General features: G+C 39.6%; 1 protein-coding gene across 9 annotated transcripts in view; it reads left to right on the top strand.

The window, feature by feature from the left end:
* The window catches only part of DMD (dystrophin), a 2,070,581-nt gene that overhangs the window by 1,546,635 nt on the left and 504,202 nt on the right, over window positions 1-19,744 (top strand). For all 9 annotated transcript variants that reach the window (XM_034649821.1, XM_034649815.1, XM_034649816.1 and 6 more), the window contains one exon: window positions 6,300-6,454. In XM_034649821.1, coding sequence (XP_034505712.1) covers window positions 6,300-6,454 — 155 coding nt within the window. The remainder of the gene's footprint in view (window positions 1-6,299; window positions 6,455-19,744) is intronic.

The following is a 19,744-nucleotide window of genomic DNA, read 5'->3' as shown; positions in this document are numbered from 1 at the left end:
TGGGAATTATGGGATTGGGTCAGAGGAAAGGAAAAGGACAGGGGATAACAAAAGATGAAAGGGGATGAGTAGGCGGGGGTCCTATATTGGGGAGCCTCATAATCTAAGGAGAGAGGTTTGGATTTTGTCTTATAGGAAAAAGGGAGCCATTGAAAGTTTTTACAGAGGAGTGATATGGTTCTATTTACATTTCAAAAATAGCACTTGAGCAGCTGTTTGAAGATGGAAGGGCTGGTTTGAGATGGTGGAAAGGAACCAATGAAAAGGTTGTTGGAATATCCAAGCAAGAAATAACGAGAGCCTAAATTAAGGCAGCGACAGTGGAGGTAGATGACTTGGCTAAGGGAAAACTGTGATACAGCCTGTCTTTGGGTGTGCTCCCTGCCTCCTCTTCCAGTTAAGGGTTAGTTACACTACAGATGGGGAAGATTGGGCTAAGGATAGAACCTTGGAGAACATCAACATTTAAGAGAAAGATAGAAAAAGAACAACTGAAATCATAAGAGATTATAAAGAAGACCCAAAGAGAGAGAGGGCTAAGAAAGGATGGAACCTCAAGAAGGGACTAACCAGTAGCACTAGTTGCTACAAATAAATTAAATGAGAACCTCAGGCTTTCCCCAGACATTGGCCACTGATGACTGTGTCAGTTAACTATTTTTGCAAACATTCTGCATACCAGAACACTTTAGAATGTCAGTGGCACACAACAGTAAGCAAGTACTTTTTTCACAATTTGACAGCTTGGCTGGGGTGTCACTGCTTCATGCTCCAGGTTGGTTGAGGTGGCTCCCCTCCACTTGTCACTCATCCTTCTCCAGGGATGAGCAGGCTAGCCCAGGGCATGTTTATTTCTTGGTGGTGGCTGAAACACATTAAGGGCTAGCCCCACTGCAGGATATTTCCAGCCTCCTCTTGCATCAGTTCTATAAGCACCCCATTAGGATTAGGCAAAACAAGTCATAAGGCCAAGGTCACTGACAAAGGCTGGGAATTCAACTCTGCCATCGGTAGCAGGAAATTAAAAGTTAAATAGCAAAGGGCATGGGTACAGGGTGGGGTAAAGAATTGGGACCACTAATCCAATTTACAGCAGTGAGGTGTCAGAATAGTTTTAGTGGGGTGGTGTTGGCAAAAGCCTGATTTTGATGAGTTGTAGAGGGGCAAGAATGTAATCAGGTTGAGGCAACGAGTGAACATTTTGCCTTCTAAGGAGCTTAATTGTGAAGGGAAAGACAATGAGGACAGGTTTTGTTGTTGTTGTTTGGAGATGAGGGGGTGAGGGTGGACTCAGGTTTGAAGGCAGTGGAGAAAGACCCTGCAAAGAGACAAGAGACTGAAAAGACACAAAGATCCCAGAATAGATGAGTGTCTAGACGGAGGGATCAGCTTCCCATAGCACAAGAGTCACTTGTTCCTCTGAGACTAAAGAGAAGGATGCAGGATGTAGTCTCTGTTTAATGAAATGTATGCTTGTTATGTTAAACTGTGTCATTGTAGGCAGGGCCATTTGCTGTGAGATTTCTTCCAGTTCAGATCATCAGGGTTCAGTCTGGGAACCACCCTAGATATTTCAGAGGAAACTTAATACCAGTGACTGGTTCCATGGCTAATGAAAGAGCTGAGAAACCCAGTAGGAGACAGTAGGACAGCCTGGAGGTTGGCAATATCAGGAAGCTGTTGGCCACTTCAAGGGCAGGAGGGCCAACCAGTGTCACCAAAGTCCAGAAACCAGAACCATCTGGTGCTGATTCAGCCCCTGTGGGGGCTTCACAGTGGGTCCTGACACTACAGAGGGAAGAACTGTCCCTCAGGAAATGGAGACACGAAGAAGACTCTGCCCAAATAGAAAGAAGGAGAAAATATACTTGAGTTTCCCCCTTCTTCCTGCTCTTCCATGTCCTACCAAGACCTCTCTGGCCTAACCCATCTAGAAGCCAACTAACAAGAAATCCTAGGAAATTCTGACCCCCCCCGAGGGGGTTAGTTCACCTGCAATATTGAGGAGAGTAGGAGATTGCCAGAGAACAGATCTAAAAGCTAAGTTCTTCCACTGTTAGCTCACAGAACTAGACTTTTTTTAAAATGAATTTCTTAGTTCATGTATACCAACACGGTATCCTAGGCAAAACAGAGAAACCCAGCATGTAGAACTTTGTGTTCGTAAATATGTTAGGATCCTATTTTATAATTTTCCGAGCAGTTTTATTTTGAGTTTGGCCTCGTGACAAACCTGAGGCATAGCAAAATAAGTCACTCCATCCTATTTTACACACAACAGAACTGGGACTCAGAAGGTTAATGACTTTCTTAAGATCAAACAGCAAAACGATGGCCAAACAAGACTTCCTGGGAAGATGCCTTTTCATTACTCCACCTTGCCTTTCCTGAAGCTCCTTTGAGTCACAGTCATTAAAAATGTTAACTCTAGTTCATCTGGAACAAATGGTAATTTCATTTGTAGGTGACCGTCCCAAAGCACATTTTATAAGAAAACTTCAACAACACTCAACCTGAAATTTTTAATTGTAAGTCTCCGGACTCACATTTATCTCCTGAATTAAAGGGAGCCTTGTAGATAAGCTGCAGCATTATAGACAGTGTCTATAAAACAGTGAGTCCCTTGCCTTGTGTTTAGTAGACGCTTATCCCATGGTGTCTATAGTGTGGCTCATTCAAAATAGTAGTAGTAGTAGCAGAAGAAAGGGTAGTAATAATCACTAATAATAGCTAATATTTATTGAATGTTTTGAACATGGCAGTCACCATTCTAAATGTATTCCCTGGATTTTCTAAATTAACCCTCATGGTAATCTTTCGAGGTAGATGCTGTTACTATACCCGTTGGAGAAAAAAGGAAACTGAAACACAAAGAGGGCAATTAACTTTCCCATTTGTCACACAACTGGGAAGTGAACAAGCTAGGATTCCAATACAGCAGGCCCAAACTTCTAACTACTCTCTCTCTTCCTTCCTTGTTTTCTCCCACGCCGGGTCAGTATCCCTAAAAAAAATTCTTACAAATAAAAAATAAGGAAAGACAGACACAAAAATGAAAAATTTTTAATACTCAAAGTTCTTGAAGTTAATTCAGGTTGTCCCGTAGCCGACAGTCATTTTTCTACCTAAATTGCTGTGTATAAAATACCAAGCACGTATTAACAGCAGCACTGTATTAGGTTTGAATATAAAATATTTCTTTTCTGGTTGGGGACACAATCTTTTGGGGATTTAGCATTTTATATTCTTCATGGAAAACATCCACATATATACGCACCCACAAAAAGCATCTTTTTTTATAGGCTTGTATTCACCGTATTTCAAATTTCTTCACACACTGCGATCACCATACAAAAAATTCCCTGTAGTGTATACGATTGTAAATGGAATTCGGAAATAAAAAGGAGTGTGTGTGAATTCTATTGTATTTTTGAATTTACACTCCTTCTGTGGCTTGGAGTTATCCCAGTAGTAAATTTCACAGTAGTAGGCAAAACTGATCAAGGTCATTGTTTGCAGTCTGAAAGACACTTGGTTAAAATCCAGGTTGGTCAACATATTATCTTAGAAGGAAGAGAAACTGTCTGTTAGGTGAATGTCTTTGAGAAGGGAGACAAGAACACTATTGTTGAGAACCTTAGAGTTGAGGTAAGGGCCTTTGCCCTGTCAGTGCTGCTCAAGGTCAGTGGGATTTCTTTTTATTCCTATGACCTCGTAAAATCTGGGCAGCATGCAGTGAGGGTTAGGGCTCAGTGAAAATTTCTGTAGATATAAAAATCTTAATTTCAGTGTGAATACAGATTGAAAGAAAAATATATGGCTTGTGTTGGTTTGGGGTTGTTTTTTTTTTTGTCTTTCAAGAATTAAAGTTTATCAAAAAGCTCTGGTTTGAAATCAAACCTTACTCTTTTACCTGTTTATTTTGAAGCCTGTAACTTTAGCTTGGTATTTCCTTCCAGATTTTGGAAAATTCAAGCATAGTTTTCAAATTAAACTTCTGGGTATTTTTTTATGATCTGTAGATTAGAACCAAAGAGTATATCCTTTTTCCTCTAGACTTTTTGAATAGCAACCCATGAGTGAGGGGTGACTTCCAAGATTATTTATCTTTCTTAGGTAAAATAAGTGATGTGTGCTCTAATGTTGCTTTATCCTATTTCTTTAATAGAAAAAGGTATCCCTAAAAAGGAATTAACTTGGAAAAAGGTTACCAAGTCATAGGTCTCAGTTTTGTGCATTCTTATGCTACCAATTAGAGATTGAATCGATGACGGATAATATAAACTCTAAAAATGCAAACACCATCTTATGGATAAAAAGGCCCAATTACAGTACATAGTACTTTAGCTCTGTAAGTTCGGCTTAAGTAAGAAGGGGAAGGGGTGGAAAGTTCATTTTGTACCTTAGGATATTTCTAGAAAAGGGAAAGCCTTCAAGGGGTATGTTTCACCCCAGAAAGGCTTTTGAATAGTGTGAGGATCCAAAAAGTAGAAAATAGGAGCCACAGGGCTTGATAAAATGAGTCCATAGGAAAAGCAGACATTCCAGAAGGATACATTTTAATGGCTTTGTGGTGCAGCAAATATTCTCTGTACCTTTAAAAACTCCCTTTTTCCTTTCATAGCAAAAGTTAGTGATATTGGCTTTAGATGCTTGGTACTAATTTGGTTGTTTGGCTCTATTTGTTATATGCAATAAATGCAATTATTTCTTTTTATTCAAGAATAGGGTGTTCTAGTTAACTGAGAAATGCCAGTTTGTATATACATCATTCATTTTCAAGGACTAGGAGTCCACCCAAACATACTGGAACTGTGCTAAAATTACTCTTGTTTGATTTTTATTATATACACAGCATACCAACATGAAAGAACTAATATTAAAACAAAAGTTACTACTCTTCAGAAACATCAGTTCATTTCAGTTTCCTGTGTTTCCCTTCTAGTTCATGACTTACAGATTTAAGAGATACAGTATGGATACAAATTGTGTTTTGTTTGTTACGTATGACTTTGGTGCACATTTACTGCATGTTAGACCATTGTGTTGATGTATTGTGTTAGTTTAATGTCCTCTCATTAAACATTGTAGTTTTCTCATTATTTGTACTATATTAGTTAGTGAAGCTCTTTATTCCTATAATGTATTTCTCTTCTTTTAAATATTTTATTAGGAGAGCATACCAAAAGTACAGTTACTAGGTCAGTGGAAGTAAGCATTTGTATGTCACTTGATACCTATTGCCAGATTGTTCTGCTAGATAATACTGTTCCCAGCAGCAGTACGTGGATATGTTAGTTTTACCACAGCCCTTCCAGCTTTGGGTTTTATTTTTTAATAATTTAATTGGTGTCAAATCGTACCATCCTGATTTAATACTCTGGGTTTTTTTTTAATTTTTTAATTTAATTTTTAAAGTGGAAATCTTTTATTCTGTCTCTTGTTTGAATTGCCTATTCCTATTCCTCTGTCCCTTTCTCAGTGGCTTAACCCACTCTGTTGGATTTGATATAACCATCTTAGCAATTTAATATCATCTTGATGCTTAGAAGCCTCCTCCATGCACTTATAGCAGTGGTTAATTATGTTTCCAGATAAACCTATGATTGGTTTATTTATTTTATATGTGGTATATCAAGTGATGAAAGAAAGAGCTTGGTAATACCCAATCATCAAAGACAAACAAGAAAACTTAGGTCATTTGGTTTAGCAAGATTCCTACATTTGAAATTTTATTCTAATTTTAAAGGAGGATATTTATTAAAGTATTATGAATAAACTGGTCTTTCAAAAACGTTCATAACTAGAATAACAGTACTGTTCTTTTGATGTGTGATATTTTCTATGTGCAGCGGTAGTTGAATGCCAGTAGATGGCACTAATTACATAAACAATTCAACAAGTTAATGAACAGGGAAAGAAATACATAAGATTTGCTTTTCCATTCCAATTCTGGTATGTGTCCCATACTCAACAATTATATGGGAGCTTATTTTTATAGTTTGTTCTCTCCCATGAGAAAATTAATTAAGCCCAGTTGATTTCCAATTAATTGCCACTAAATTGAAATATCCGATACTGAGTATTGCTTAAGATGCAGCATTGGAAAAGTTTTGTCGTGAAAAGTGGGTTGGTTTATACAGTCATGATTGACTAAATCACGTGGTAGGTTAAAAGTAATCACGTAGACATGTTCTGACCTGGGGATTCAAAAGCTATTTATGAAAAGTTTTAAGAAACTATAACTCAAGATTTCAGAGAAAACTGATTTTCATTTTCTTTCCCATATGCATCCACAGCAGTTGGCCAAAGACCTCCGCCAGTGGCAGATAAATGTAGATGTTGCAAATGATTTGGCACTGAAACTTCTCCGGGATTATTCTGCAGATGATACCAGAAAAGTCCACATGATAACAGAGAACATCAATGCCTCTTGGGCAAGCATTCATAAAAGGTATGAATGACGTTATTTCTGAAACTAGTGTTGGCTGTCATGATGAATGGGTGGTGACACTGGGTGGATCACACAGATTTGTTTTCCTAATCCTGCTAAACTGGGGCTTCAGAGGATCCAAGGTGACAAATGCCAACCAAATTCGCAGGCTCGCCTAAATCCTCTAGAATTTTAAAGACAAGGGACCTGAAGACTGGTGAAATTAAGTGATTTGCCCACAGTTGCAAAGGCAGTGATATAACTAAGAGTTTAGACAAACACAAAATACTGATTTATAGCCAGAAGAGCCATCTATCAATATGGTTTGAGAACTCTATCCAAAGAAATACCTCGAAAGTTCTTCCCCGTGCCTTTCTCACATGCAGTCTGTGAAAACACATCCGCTTGTGTCGTTTCAGTCCACTGATGACTATCCATTTATGTCATTTGCCGCCAACAGTGATCTTGTGACTTTCAGGCCTGCGTATCCTACTGACTTATTTCCATTTGAACATCCCTCCAGAATCTCAAACTGAATGGGCCAAGGCTGAACTCATCTTTGCCCTCTTCCAGCCTTTTTCTCCAGATGTAGCCTACTTCTCTTCCCACGATGCCCCTCCAACGAATGTTACCACAACCCAGTTCGTTGCCAAATTGAAACTCATGCTTGACTCTTCCTTTTACAACCCCAGTAGCTAAGCTGTCGCAGAGCTATTTACTGCTGAGATAGCTTTCAAATCCAGCCACTTCTCTTTATCCCTCCTCCTCAACTGTCAGGTTTTGCCTGAGTGACTACATCATTCACCTAACTGATGTCCCTCCTTCTAGTCTTCCCACTTCCTACCCATTCTCTACATAAAATGCAGGCTGATCTTTCTAAATACGGTATATTTATGTAGCTCACCCTCCTCTGACTTTTAAAGCCTTTAGTGGATTATCCATTATTTTCTGAAGACAGTCTGTACTTCTTTAAATGATTTCGAGGTCTTGCATGATTTAGCCATCCCTTTAAGCTACAGCCTCATTTTCTGCCTTTCCTCCCCTCTCAGGTCCCCCACACATAATTAAGTAACATTGAGCTATTTTCATTTCCTCATAGCGATGCTCTGTCTTCTCTTCTATCTCCTGACCTGATATATGTGCATTATTCCTTCCTCTCTGCCTGGTTAAGTTCTATTCATTATCTAGGTCTCTATGTAAATGGCAATTCCTTTGGGAAGCCTTTTCTGACTTTCAGTCCCCAAGCACACACTCTCTAGGCCCCCTCTATTATAGAGCTTACCTCACTACTTAAGTGTTCGCTGATCTTTGTCTCTTATGAGAATGTTGGCACTGTGAGGCTACTCCCATGGGCTGCTTGTCCACCCTATTACCTTGCATTTAGCTTTGCATATGGTAACTATGCCCAACACATCTTTTATTAAATAGGTAAATGAACAAATGAAAAATAATTAACTACAAGTGTTCTGGTGTGCCAGTAACTCAACACAGAAAAAAAACTGTATCCATTAGGATTGCTTTCCATTTCAAATAACAAAACCCAAGCTCAGTAGCCTACCTAATGGACGTTTGTTTGTCTCATTTAATGAATGGTTCAGAGGTAGACAGATGGCTGACGTTGGCTCAATGGCTCATCATTGTCAGCCCTGAAGTCTCCATGTTCTTCTTGGCGTCTCCCTCAGAACACGTGCATTCCAGCAGGAAGAAGAAGAAGGGGTGGTGTTTGAATCAGGAAAGCAGTGGGTTTCCCAGGAAATTGAGGGCCAGAACTGTGTCACAAAACCACCTCTAGTGGCTAATAATTGGGGTTGAGTCAGGCAATAGAGAATGTCTGCCTCAAAGAGGTTGGAGAGAATAAACTGGGAGACTGGCATGCTGTAGCTGGACAGCCTTAAGTTCTCTGGAAAGATAATCAGTCAGCTCTTTGAGTAAATAGAGTATATTCACATAGCTCATACGTTCACTTGTGTTGTATTTATTTAGTATATTTACAGAGGATCATAAAATAGTGGGCATTTGGGCTTGATGGTTGTTTTGGTCAGTGTGAAAGGTCTTGAGGAGAGCTAGATTCTCTGCTGGCTAGTGATACCTTTGTACTCAAAGTTCACATTCTGTGTATGCTATGTGTGTCAACTACACAGATGAAGCCATATTCTATTTGACCACAGCTTCTCAGCTTTTCTCATTTTACATTCCTATAGATCTTGTGCTAGGTAGATAAAGAACAAGAAAACTCTTTATATGATCTTTTGTCTTTGGACCTTTTTATCCAGTGTCTTGCCCAGGTAAACCTAGGAGGCAAGTAATTTCATCATCTTCCTCTAGATTCGTGCTGTCCAATAGGGGTAGCCAGTAGCCATGGGTGGCAATTTAAATGTAAATTAAAATTAAGTAAAATTTAAAGCTCATTTTCTCCATTTCATCAGCCACCCTTTAAGTGCTCAAGAGCCACAGGTAACTTTGTGACTTCCCTACTGGACAGTGCAAAAGAGAGCATTTCCATCGTCATAAAAAATTTGATTGGCTTTCCTGCTCCAGATCACCTTTGTCTGTGCTCCGCTAAGCAATGTAGAGCACATTTATAACAATTGCTTATAAATAAAAAGGTGTTTCCTTTGCAACATGGTTCACATAATTTTATTTCCTTGTTTCTACTCTATATCTTCTATTTATCCACTTTGTAGAGTTGGTATTTAAAGTCTCGAAAACTACAACTATCACAAGATAGAAACACTTTCACTCTTGTTGTTAATCTTATAAACATAATTTTAAAAGGAGACATTATTGATATTGTTATGGAGAAAAAGTATCTCATACCTTTGAAAAGTTCCTATAAATAAGACTTTTTAGGTAGAAGGGACTCTGCCAAAAGCACTCTGGTTACATTGTTTCTCACAGTTCAGGCTTTACTGCAGAGCACTAATGTACTGCCTGCCCTGAAACTTCCAGGTATATAGAGAAATACATGCAAAAAATCTGTACATTTGGAAGCCCATTTAAAGCAATAAAATCTTCAATGCAGTTTCCAATTGTTGAATAACATGTAAAAACTGTAACCCGAAAGAACTTTACTTTGACATTATATACTGACAGGCTGTAGTTTTGAGACGTAATCAAAAACAAAAGTGACCTGGGGCACCTGGGTGGCTCAGTCAGTTAAGCCTCTGACTCTTGGTTTCGGCTCAGGTCATGATCTCAAGGTCATGGGATTGAGCCCTGAGTCAGGCTCCATGTTCCGCATGGAGTCTACTTGAGATTCTTTCCCCTGCCTTTTCTCTCCCCCTCTGCTCCTCCCCCTTCTTGCATGGACCCTAACACTCTCTCTTTCTCTCAGATAAATAAATGAAATCCTTTAAAAAAGTGAACTTTGTTTTATATTTTAGTGTTCAGGTTAAGTTTATTAATAGGTCATAAGAACCTTCGAATTCTACCCTGGCTTTGATAGGAACTTTACCATTTCATATAGAGAAATACAAATAGCCATGTGTGCCTAAAAGAAAGTGATCTACCACGCATGATTAAAAGAAAAGGTTACTATTCAAATAAATTCTGTAGTTTAACAATTCAGATCAGAACATAGATCATCGCTGTGACCTACGTAGGAAAATATTTTGTTTTCCTGATCAGATTCCTGATAGAGTCCATGTTAACATAGCCAGAAACGAGGGCCTCTCCAAGTTCATTTCTTTGTTTTCAACCTCTATGAATAGATATGAATTGGTGAATGAGATAATATTAGATGTGATATTACAAATGATTGTGAGAAGCCTCTAAGGATTAGATTTCAAGGACTACCATCTGGCTGATGACTTTATGATGACACTGTCATGAGATTTCATTTCCTTCTTTCTATTCCAAGATCACTCTTTAAACAAGACATGAGCATTAACTCTGAATTGTCTGTCTGTAGCTATATGAGGGCTTCTACAGTTACTTACCAGCCAGGAGTGAACTCATCAAGTAGAGGGCCTGGTCCTAGTGTCAGAGGGTTCAGCATGGCTGGAACTTCCTCGCAAAAGCCCCCAGATACCTGAAAAATCTCTCTAGGTTCTAAGAAAGATTGTGTGTGTGTGTGTGTGTGTGTGTGTGTGTGTGTGTGTTTATATATACATATAAATATATACATATATATGTGCACGTATGTGTATATGCATGTATATACATGCAAATATGCTCTTCCTCAAAATAACACCTCAGTATTCTCCTGTTCTCCCTAATAATACATTTCACATTTTAATAATCACAATTAATAGTTGATACACTGAAAAATTGTCACCAGTATTCACCATCTTTGGCAACCATGAAGCATGTGTAAATTACTCCTTGCTTCTGTTTTCCTAGGTCCTTTCTCTTTTCCACTTTAAAGAAACAAGGAAAGGGAAAAAAATATTGAGCCCTATTATGGGTGTTGCAAAGAGCTATTCTAGCTAGACACTGTATCTCTCTCAGATTCTCCAGCATATTTTTTGATAATTGTTCTTTTTTCCCCTGGGATCATCAATTTCTTTTTTTTTCCTTGCTCCCCCCCTCCAGCCAACTATCATGGTGAAGTCTCCCTCATTCTACCAGCACTTTCTTAGGATAGTGTCTTTTCTATACAACTGTGCTTGTTTCCCCTTACCATCGATTTTTTTTTTTTTGTCAGCTTAAAACCATCAGAAGTTTTGAAGCAGTAACTGGGATTACTGTTCCCTATTTTTCAGCTCCTGGTTATGTTTTCACCCAGTCCAGTCTGGCTTCTCTGGCACCACCCCCTTGTTTTACTGAAAACAAGGGCTCACTGAGATCGTCAATGACTTCTACAATCACTAACTGCCCTATTTTTATTTATCCATCTCCTTGACTTCATTTTAACATTGGTCCTGTCGATCAACTCAACTGGTCAAAACTTTCCCTTCCTTGGTTTCCAGAATGATATTGTCTTGCAATTCTCCACTTTCTCTAGTCATATAGTAAGAGTGAGGTCCTTGGCATAATGCCTGGTACGTAGTAAGAGCTCAGTAAATGTCATCTGTCATAAATATCATAAGAGTTCATTCACTCATTCAATGAATATTTTGGTTCTAGGCAGGCTCAGTTCTTGGTTCTCAGTGTATGGCAGTGAAAATCCCTACCCTCATGAAGCTTTTATTTTGGGAAGGAGAAGGTGTAAAACAGACATTAACAAATAAGAATGTTAAATATATGGGATTTAAAATTGTGATAGTGCAATGTGGAAAGAAAGAAGGAAAGGAGCTGAGAATAGGTGTGTGTGATGGAAGTAAAGTGTGGTTATTTAAATATGGTGGTTAAGGAAATTCTCCTGGAAAGGGTGATGTTTAAACAAAATGCGAAGGACAAGCCATGTGGATAATTGGAAGAAAAGCATTTCAGGAGGTTCTAGTAAGTGTCAATGCTGTGAGGCAGGAGTTTTCTTGGCCTTTTGGATGAACCCTTGAGAGACCAGTGTAACAGGAAAGGGTCATGCAAGCAGAAGTGTAGCAGACAAGAAGTTCAGAGAGATAAGTGGAATCTGGTTACATCAGGCCTTCTAGGTCCCTCAGAGGACTTTCGCTTTCACATCGAATATGATGGGACTCCTTGGAGGGTTTTGAGCAATGGAATGGCATATTTTTACTCACCTGGCCCCTCCATTTACTATAATATACTGAAGGGAAGTAGTGAAATCATTAGGAGACTATTGTCATAATTCCCTCAAGAGATGACTGTGGTCTGAGCCAGAATAAGAGAAGTGAATGTAGTACAAAGTGGTTGGATTCCACTCTATCTTGAGGACAGAGCCCAAAACGTTTGCTAATGGATTAGATTTAGCTGTAAAAGAAACAGAGGAATTGAAGAAGACTGCAGAGTTTTTACCTGAACAACTGGAAGATGGGGCACTCATTTTACTAAGATGGACATCAAAAGCAACATATCCGGGCATCTGGGTGGCTCAGTCAGTTAAGTGTCCGACTCAATTTTGGCTCAGGTCATGATCTCAGGGTCATGAGAGCCAGCCCCATGCCAGGCTCCACGCTCTGCAGGGAGTTTGCTTCAGATTCTCTCTCTCCCTCTGCCCCTCCCCTGCCTGCTCTCTCTCTCTCTCTCTCAAGTAATCAATCTTTAGGAAAAAAGCCACACATTCTAAGAAGAAGATGGGGATGTGTTACTTTTGATATATCTGTTATGCATCCAGGTGGAGATGTGGAGTCGTTAGCTGGATATAAAATCTTGAATTCTAAGGAATGGCCGTGACACGAGATACAAATTTGGGAGTTGTAACCTTAATCTATATATGCTATCGTTGCTCTGTATCTCTCTTAAATGTTGGTGTTCCATTGTTAATTCTTTCTCTTCCCTGTACACATTTCAAGTACCCTCATCTGTTGGTTTCAACTTCTTTCTCCCAAACTCCAGAACTGTACTTACAGCCATCTACTGTGTGTTTCCAACTGCCCATCCTACAGGCTCCAAAATATCTAAAGGAGAAGGCATTATCTGCCCCTAAAACCCTGCTAGGTTTTCTGTATTTTCACTGTAGCTTAATTATTTAATCATCTCTAAAACTGGAAACTTAAGAATTCCTTCTACCTTTCCCTCCCCCTCTCTTCCCTACTTTATTGACACATTTATTAAATTGGCTTCTTTTTTTAATAATAATTCTTTATTATGTTATGTTAGTCACCATACGGTACATCCCCAGTTTTTGATGTTGTGTTCCATGATTCATTGTTTGCGTATAACACCCAGTGCTCCATGCAATACGTGCTCTCCTTTTTTTTTTTTTAAAGATTTTATTTATTTATTTGACAGAGAGAGAGACAGCCAGCGAGAGAGGGAACACAAGCAGGGGGAGTGGGAGAGGAAGAAGCAGGCTCCTAGTGGAGGAGCCTGATGTGGGGCTCGATCCCATAACGCCGGGATCACGCCCTGAGCCGAAGGCAGACGCTCAACCGCTGTGCCACCCAGGCGCCCCAATACGTGCTCTCCTTAATACCCATCACCAGCCTATCCCATTCCCCCCCACCCCCTCCCTTCTGAAGCAATTGGCTTCTAAGCTATGTGAAATCTACTTCAAAAATTGCTCTAGAAACTACCCCCTTTTCTTCATCCCTATTGCAAACTCATCCTAGAGCCTGTCCATATTCTGCCTCAAAGACTGTGGCCGTCTTTGCTCTGTGCTCCCAGCCATTGGGTCTCTACATTCATTTGGCCTTCACACTGGCCTCAGAGTGATTGTCCTTAAATTTAACCTTCTGGTTTCCCTTTGCTCCCAGTGCTCTTTTTCCTCCTGAGACCTGATGGATGATATTTACATATGGGATATACTCCCAAAAGCATACCAAAATTTTTCTGAAAATAAAAACAAAGAAGTCAGTAAATAAACATGATGTTTTTTTAGGGAAGAAAAGCAAATAGTATCACAAATTTTTGCTTGTTTGGCAGTTTGTTTATTTAGAAGAGGGACAGGCATGTGAACTTCATAAAAGAGTCTTATGTTCTCTCCACAAATGCTGGCCCTTATAAAAACAATTTCAGAAATCTGTTTCTGGAACTACTGGTGGACTATTTTATGAGCATTAGAAGATTGTTGTATTATCATATAGCCACACCTTGTGTTTGCTCAATAATTGTACTCAGTAATCGTGAATTGAATGAAATAATTAATCAGTTGTTGGGCACTAGATGACTTTGGATTATTCCCCAAAATGTAGAGGATGAAGATTTGCTGCTGCCCTTGAAGCTCTGTAAAGAATGTGCTATGATGGTAACAGGATGTTTGTTTAAAATACAACCTCTTATTAAGTCAGGGACTGCTTGTGATATATTTGTAGCATCGTCATAAATATTAAAGCAACAAATGACCCTAAGGACACTAGCTCAAACTTCTCAGTTTAGAGTCGCCTATTTTTAATCCCTCTCATGTGAAATATACTATCTAGTCCATCTTAAGGACTACAAGGATTTGGTGCGTTAAAATATCCAATCCCTTAGCTACTCCTTTAGGTATGGAGAGCGATGTGTGTATAGTTATAAGGCCGTCCGCTTTTTATACTGCTGAGCCCCAATCTTTCCAACTGATTATGAAGTGCAAGAATTCTTGCCATGTTACAATGGGATAATATAATACCTGTACTGCAAAACCTTGGGGCACTGGGCCAGGGAGTGTCGTGATCCATACGGATCTAAAATGTTCTTGGTCATAACTGCCTGCTTCATTTTATGTCATCTCCTTTAAAGTAATTAGAATGTTTTTAGCTTGCAGAGATTGCACACGAAGGGAGACATTTGGAACCATATCATTGATGATTTACTGGTGTGGAAAATTACCTGGTGATGTAGCCAAATAGCCATTTGCATTCTATCCCAGTCCTGTAGTCCTAAACCAGGCTCCACCAACACACCAAAATAGATGCTTGGAAATGCCCCTGTGTACAGTTTACCTGTGAAAAGGCTCCAAAACCAAAGATAACTTATAATTGTTTCCTAACGGAAAATTATAGATCACAGATGGACCTTTCTTGTCTTCATTCATAAATTTAATATTTTGGTGTCTAAAATTAAAACAAATGGGAGAAAGTTTCCCTTACTTGGTTTCACTGAACCATTAATGTTAGCATCCGTGTCCATGATATTACTTCTCAATACTATTCATATTCTGAATTGCCTTTGCATCAGTATCACTCTCAAAAAAACTTTGAAAAAATATTCAATAAAATGTATACATCAGCTAGAGTTTATTTTTATTAAGTTATTTTAATAAATGGATATGATCATCATTTGACTTATAATTTTATCTCATTCTGACGTATAGTTTAGGGATCTTTTGGCTTTATTCCATTTAAAATAGGAATTTATTTTTTTTCTATAAACTATGAATTTAAATGCATTCCTTATTTCTAAAAATTAAGCAAGACAAATAGATATTGGTGAGTTTTGTGAAATTTCATCTTTTCAGCTTTTCCCCTAAAAGGGGGTCATGTAAGCAGTTCTAGGTGCTTGTCAACAGCTGTGCTTTTGTACAGCCTCCTTTTACCAGTTGGGAAACCTGATACCATCCCTGACATAGCGAAGCCAAGAGCCTGGCTCCGGTCCTTTATCTCGCACCGAACATTTTCAGATTCTTGAGCCGAGCAAAATCTGACCTGGCAGCCGCTACTTACTTCCCATCCCAGAGCCGCACAGCCCCGCGCCTTCAGCCCTGCTTGCCGTTCTGTGTTTCTCTGCCATTTCTGATCCACGGGGTTCCTTATCTTGTTTCTGAGCTCAGATTGTGCCCGTTTGATGTTCTGTTTTGATATTTTATCTACCAATTTTTTGTGTTTAAAGCTTCTTCTATATTTTGAAATCATTTTCCCTAATATAAAGTGAAACGTATTTGTTGTAGGAAACATTTTAAATTGAGAGATAGAGAATGACCCTTAACATTGTTTAGCGTTTCCTTTCATCCTATTTGTAAATATATTTTTGGCCTATCTTTGTCTTACTTCTTCCCAACTTATTAATAGTCGAAAGTACTTTCAGATAGTTTTTTTTTTCCCCTTGAAAAATTCCCTGCTACATTTTTATTAGTAAGGTAATGTGCAGGTAATATCTTCTCAAGGAAAAATGGGGGGGGGGACATACTTCCTTGAGGTACACGGTGACTCACTAAATAGCCAGGAGCAAAAGCAATACCCTCATGCCTCCAGCCAGTGCTCTATGCTCTGGCCACGCTGCCCGGTGTCAGTATTCGGAAAACCGTTTACATTAGCCGGGAAATCACTTGCCCGTGCAGAGCTGCCGTTGTGTGTTCTAAGTATCCTCTAAGATTCAGCTTCGCAGTTAGCTTCAGCAAATCCCTAAATGACACTCATTACGTCACTCTGTGTCCGGTCAGTGTGCTCCTGCCGCAGAGCATTTAAAACAAGTCCGGCCTCCCTACCCCACGCACCTGTGGCAATCATAACCTACATCGCCCAGACTGACCTAGGCGACGCGCGCAATTCCTGAGAGCCCTGTTTTTCTTCTGTATCGCCAGTAGTTTAGGCCTACCTTGTGAAACTGAGTTAGCAATTGAACATCCATTTTAACACAACCTCCTTTTAAAAATATTTAAGTGAGATACACCCTCCATCAAAATGCCCAAATACAACTTTCATCCTGAGGCAAATTAGATAAATAATAATCATGAATTTGTGCTTATTTATGATTTTCATGGGGTTTTTGGTGGTGAGATGTGATTTATTAATATGTAATATGTAAGGAGTGCCTGAGTTGCCCTTTAACATAGAAAAGCTAAAATGGTATTGTTCTTTTTCGCCATTGGTATAAGCTCCTGCCCTCTCCTTGGAGCTGGTGTTCCAAACCAAAATCTCTGACGCTGAGGCCTGGGCTCCCTTCATCACTGTTTAATGGAAACATATCAACTTGGAAGGAGGTTCTGGCAGCTTTTCACAGTAATCTAATCTCAGCTCTGTCCCCTTCAATATTTTCATCAGTGACTTGGATGAAGACGTAGATAGCATTCTTATCAAATTTGCCAATGACACAAAACAGGAGAAGGTAGCAAATACAGTAGACAAGAGTATCAGGAGCCAAAAAGATTTCAACACATTGGAGGGGTAGGCTGAATATTGAAAGATGAAATGGAAATATAAGGCACTACACTTGTGTTTAAAAGAAAAGTAAAATAAAAATAAAATCCAACTGAATTAGACGGGGCTCCCTGGAAACAGGGAAGAAAACTCCCTAAGGTGGAGAGTTGTGTGCAGAAGGTTTGCTGAAGTGTGTTTCCCTGAGGTGCGTGTGGAAGGCTGTGACAGAGGCAGGGTTGGGCAGAGAGAAAAGCTAACCTGCAGTGAGTCTGAGGCCTCAACAGATTCACAGGGGAGCTCTGGAAATTGCAGGACCCTCTCAGAGACATCCTGAATTGCGGGAAGGAGGCTGGGCCTTTGTACTCTATTGCCAGCCACTCATCTGTTCTGGGTCGCCCAGTGGGAAGAGGACAACCTTGGATAAAACAGTTACTTACAGCTGAGGGCAATTTCCAGTGAGAGAGGCAGCTGTGAGCAGCTAACAGCCAATATTTCCACCAGCTAGAGGATGGGGTCTTGGCAGAGTATCAAGGTATACAGTACCCCAGTGTGCCTCCAAGTGTGGTCCTTGGTATCACCTATGAGCTTGATAGAAATGCAAATGCATGGGTCCTACCCCATCCTACTAAATCTCAGAATCTCTGGGGATGGGGGCCAGAAAACTTTTAACAAGCTGTCCAGTCTCCAAGCCATTTCTAAGCATATTCAGTTGGAGAACCACTGCAGGATGCCAACCAAAAACATTCAGAAAGTGGAGGCAACACAGGGCATTTACTGACAGTAATCTCTCCCTCCTTCACTCCTGCCCCCTCCCTCCCCCACAGCAATAAAGCAATGACAAAGGAAAACTATGGGGACATTAGCCTGGGTAAATACAAGCATATAATGTACTCCTAAGAACTTGCCTTTCAGCTCAGTAGAGAAAGAAATTTTGTGATAGAGCTATCCAGAGATGGAGCAGGCTACCTTGTAAGGTTGTAAATGTATTCAAGAACAGGTTGGGGAACCTTGGTATAATTATTTCAAGCATCAGCTACAAACATGACTTTACCGTCCTGATCTTCCTCATATACTCTTCCTCTAGACTTGTTTTTTTTTTCCCCCAAATAGGGTTCTGCCAGAACCAGTTCCATTTTATCTCAATAGGTGTTAAGAAGGTGTTCTATGGTTCAAAACAAAGTTTAGGTACTATCAGATTAAGAAAAGGTAAACAAACTTCTGTAGAATTAATCAGACTTTTTATTAGAGTGTATGCATTGTGAATAAACAAAGTATGTATGTTCGGGAAGGTGTGGGAAAAGGGATACTGTACATAGTATGTATTCCTTCTAAAAGTTTGACCGTGGAACCAATTTCTCATGAAGAGCCTTACGTGACACTATAGCATCTGATCCAATAATTTTTCTATTTTAAAATAATTATATATATTATAAAATTATAATTAACTCAGTAAGCATTTGTAAGATAGCATAGCATCTAGCCCAGACCACTGAGTGGAGATCATTTCACTGTGAGTTCCCTGGGTAGTATTCTCATGCACCATTAGTTCAACTCTTCACTGGGACATAAGCCTATAAATTGCCATACTGATCAAGGGAAGTGGTAGTATTCTACCTTTGACTCTACTCAGACATCTTTTCTATTGTTCCCTTGGCACTGTTATTGTCACCTTGTATTGTGTTAGAAGCTTAGGGACTTTTTCTAGAAATATTCATAGATAGATGATAGATAGATAGATAGATAGATAGATAGATAGATAGATAGATAGATGATAGATGGATAGGGGAGAGGTAGGGCAGAGAGGGAGAGAGGAAGAAGAGGAGGAAGAGGAGCAGAATGATGATGACAATGATGGTAAAGAGAAAGAGTTTGATTCTCTGGTACAGCATATTTGACTCGTAATTAATCNAGATAGATGATAGATGGGGAGAGGTAGGGCAGAGAGGGAGAGAGGAAGAAGAGGAGGAAGAGGAGCAGAATGATGATGACAATGATGGTAAAGAGAAAGAGTTTGATTCTCTGGTANGGTAAAGAGAAAGAGTTTGATTCTCTGGTACAGCATATTTGACTCGTAATTAATCTGTTTTTCTTAGACTTTCCACAATGAGAATGGAGGGGGGGTCATTTAGAAATCAGAGAAGTAGTCTAGGATACCTGTAGTGAAAGAAATCTCCATTTTAGCAGATAGCAATAAACAATAGTGTTTATTATAATTGCCGGGATCTGCTAATAAGGTTTTTTTCCCCCCTGAAACAAACTCCATTAACCCTCCTTGATACTCTATTCTTGTCAACATTTTAATAGAATGGGACTAACTCTTATACGTTTTTTTTCCCCACACAAAACATATAATCCACAACCTGCTAATGATTACATTTAGCCTAATTGTTAGGCTGCTGCTGGTGACAGAAAAATCTACCCTGGCAGTTAGACAATTCTAGAAGCCCAGCCAAGCATTTGGTGTGTGTGAATCAGCCTTCATATACTTCTCATATAGAGTGGCCAACTAGCCAACCCATCTTACCTGGCAACCATTCCTGATGGATAGACCTGGTCTACTCTGAGGAGAGGCCAGGGCTTTTCAGTACAGCAGTCTGGAGAACCAGAATTTGAGATCAAAGTTCTAGCAGGATTTTGCAGGCTCCTTGGCAATCCACCGGCTCAGGACTCCCTCTCCATCACAGGCCCTTGATTGCTAGGGCAGGGCAGCTTGCTCTGCTGCCCTCTCTTGTCAAAGGAGGAGCAGGTAGACAGA

This window comes from Ailuropoda melanoleuca, chromosome X, assembly GCF_002007445.2.
Source record: "Ailuropoda melanoleuca isolate Jingjing chromosome X, ASM200744v2, whole genome shotgun sequence".
In the NCBI taxonomy this organism is placed as follows: domain Eukaryota; kingdom Metazoa; phylum Chordata; class Mammalia; order Carnivora; family Ursidae; genus Ailuropoda; species Ailuropoda melanoleuca.
Note: the sequence above shows the minus strand (reverse complement) of the source record. Positions and strands in the feature narration are given on the sequence as shown.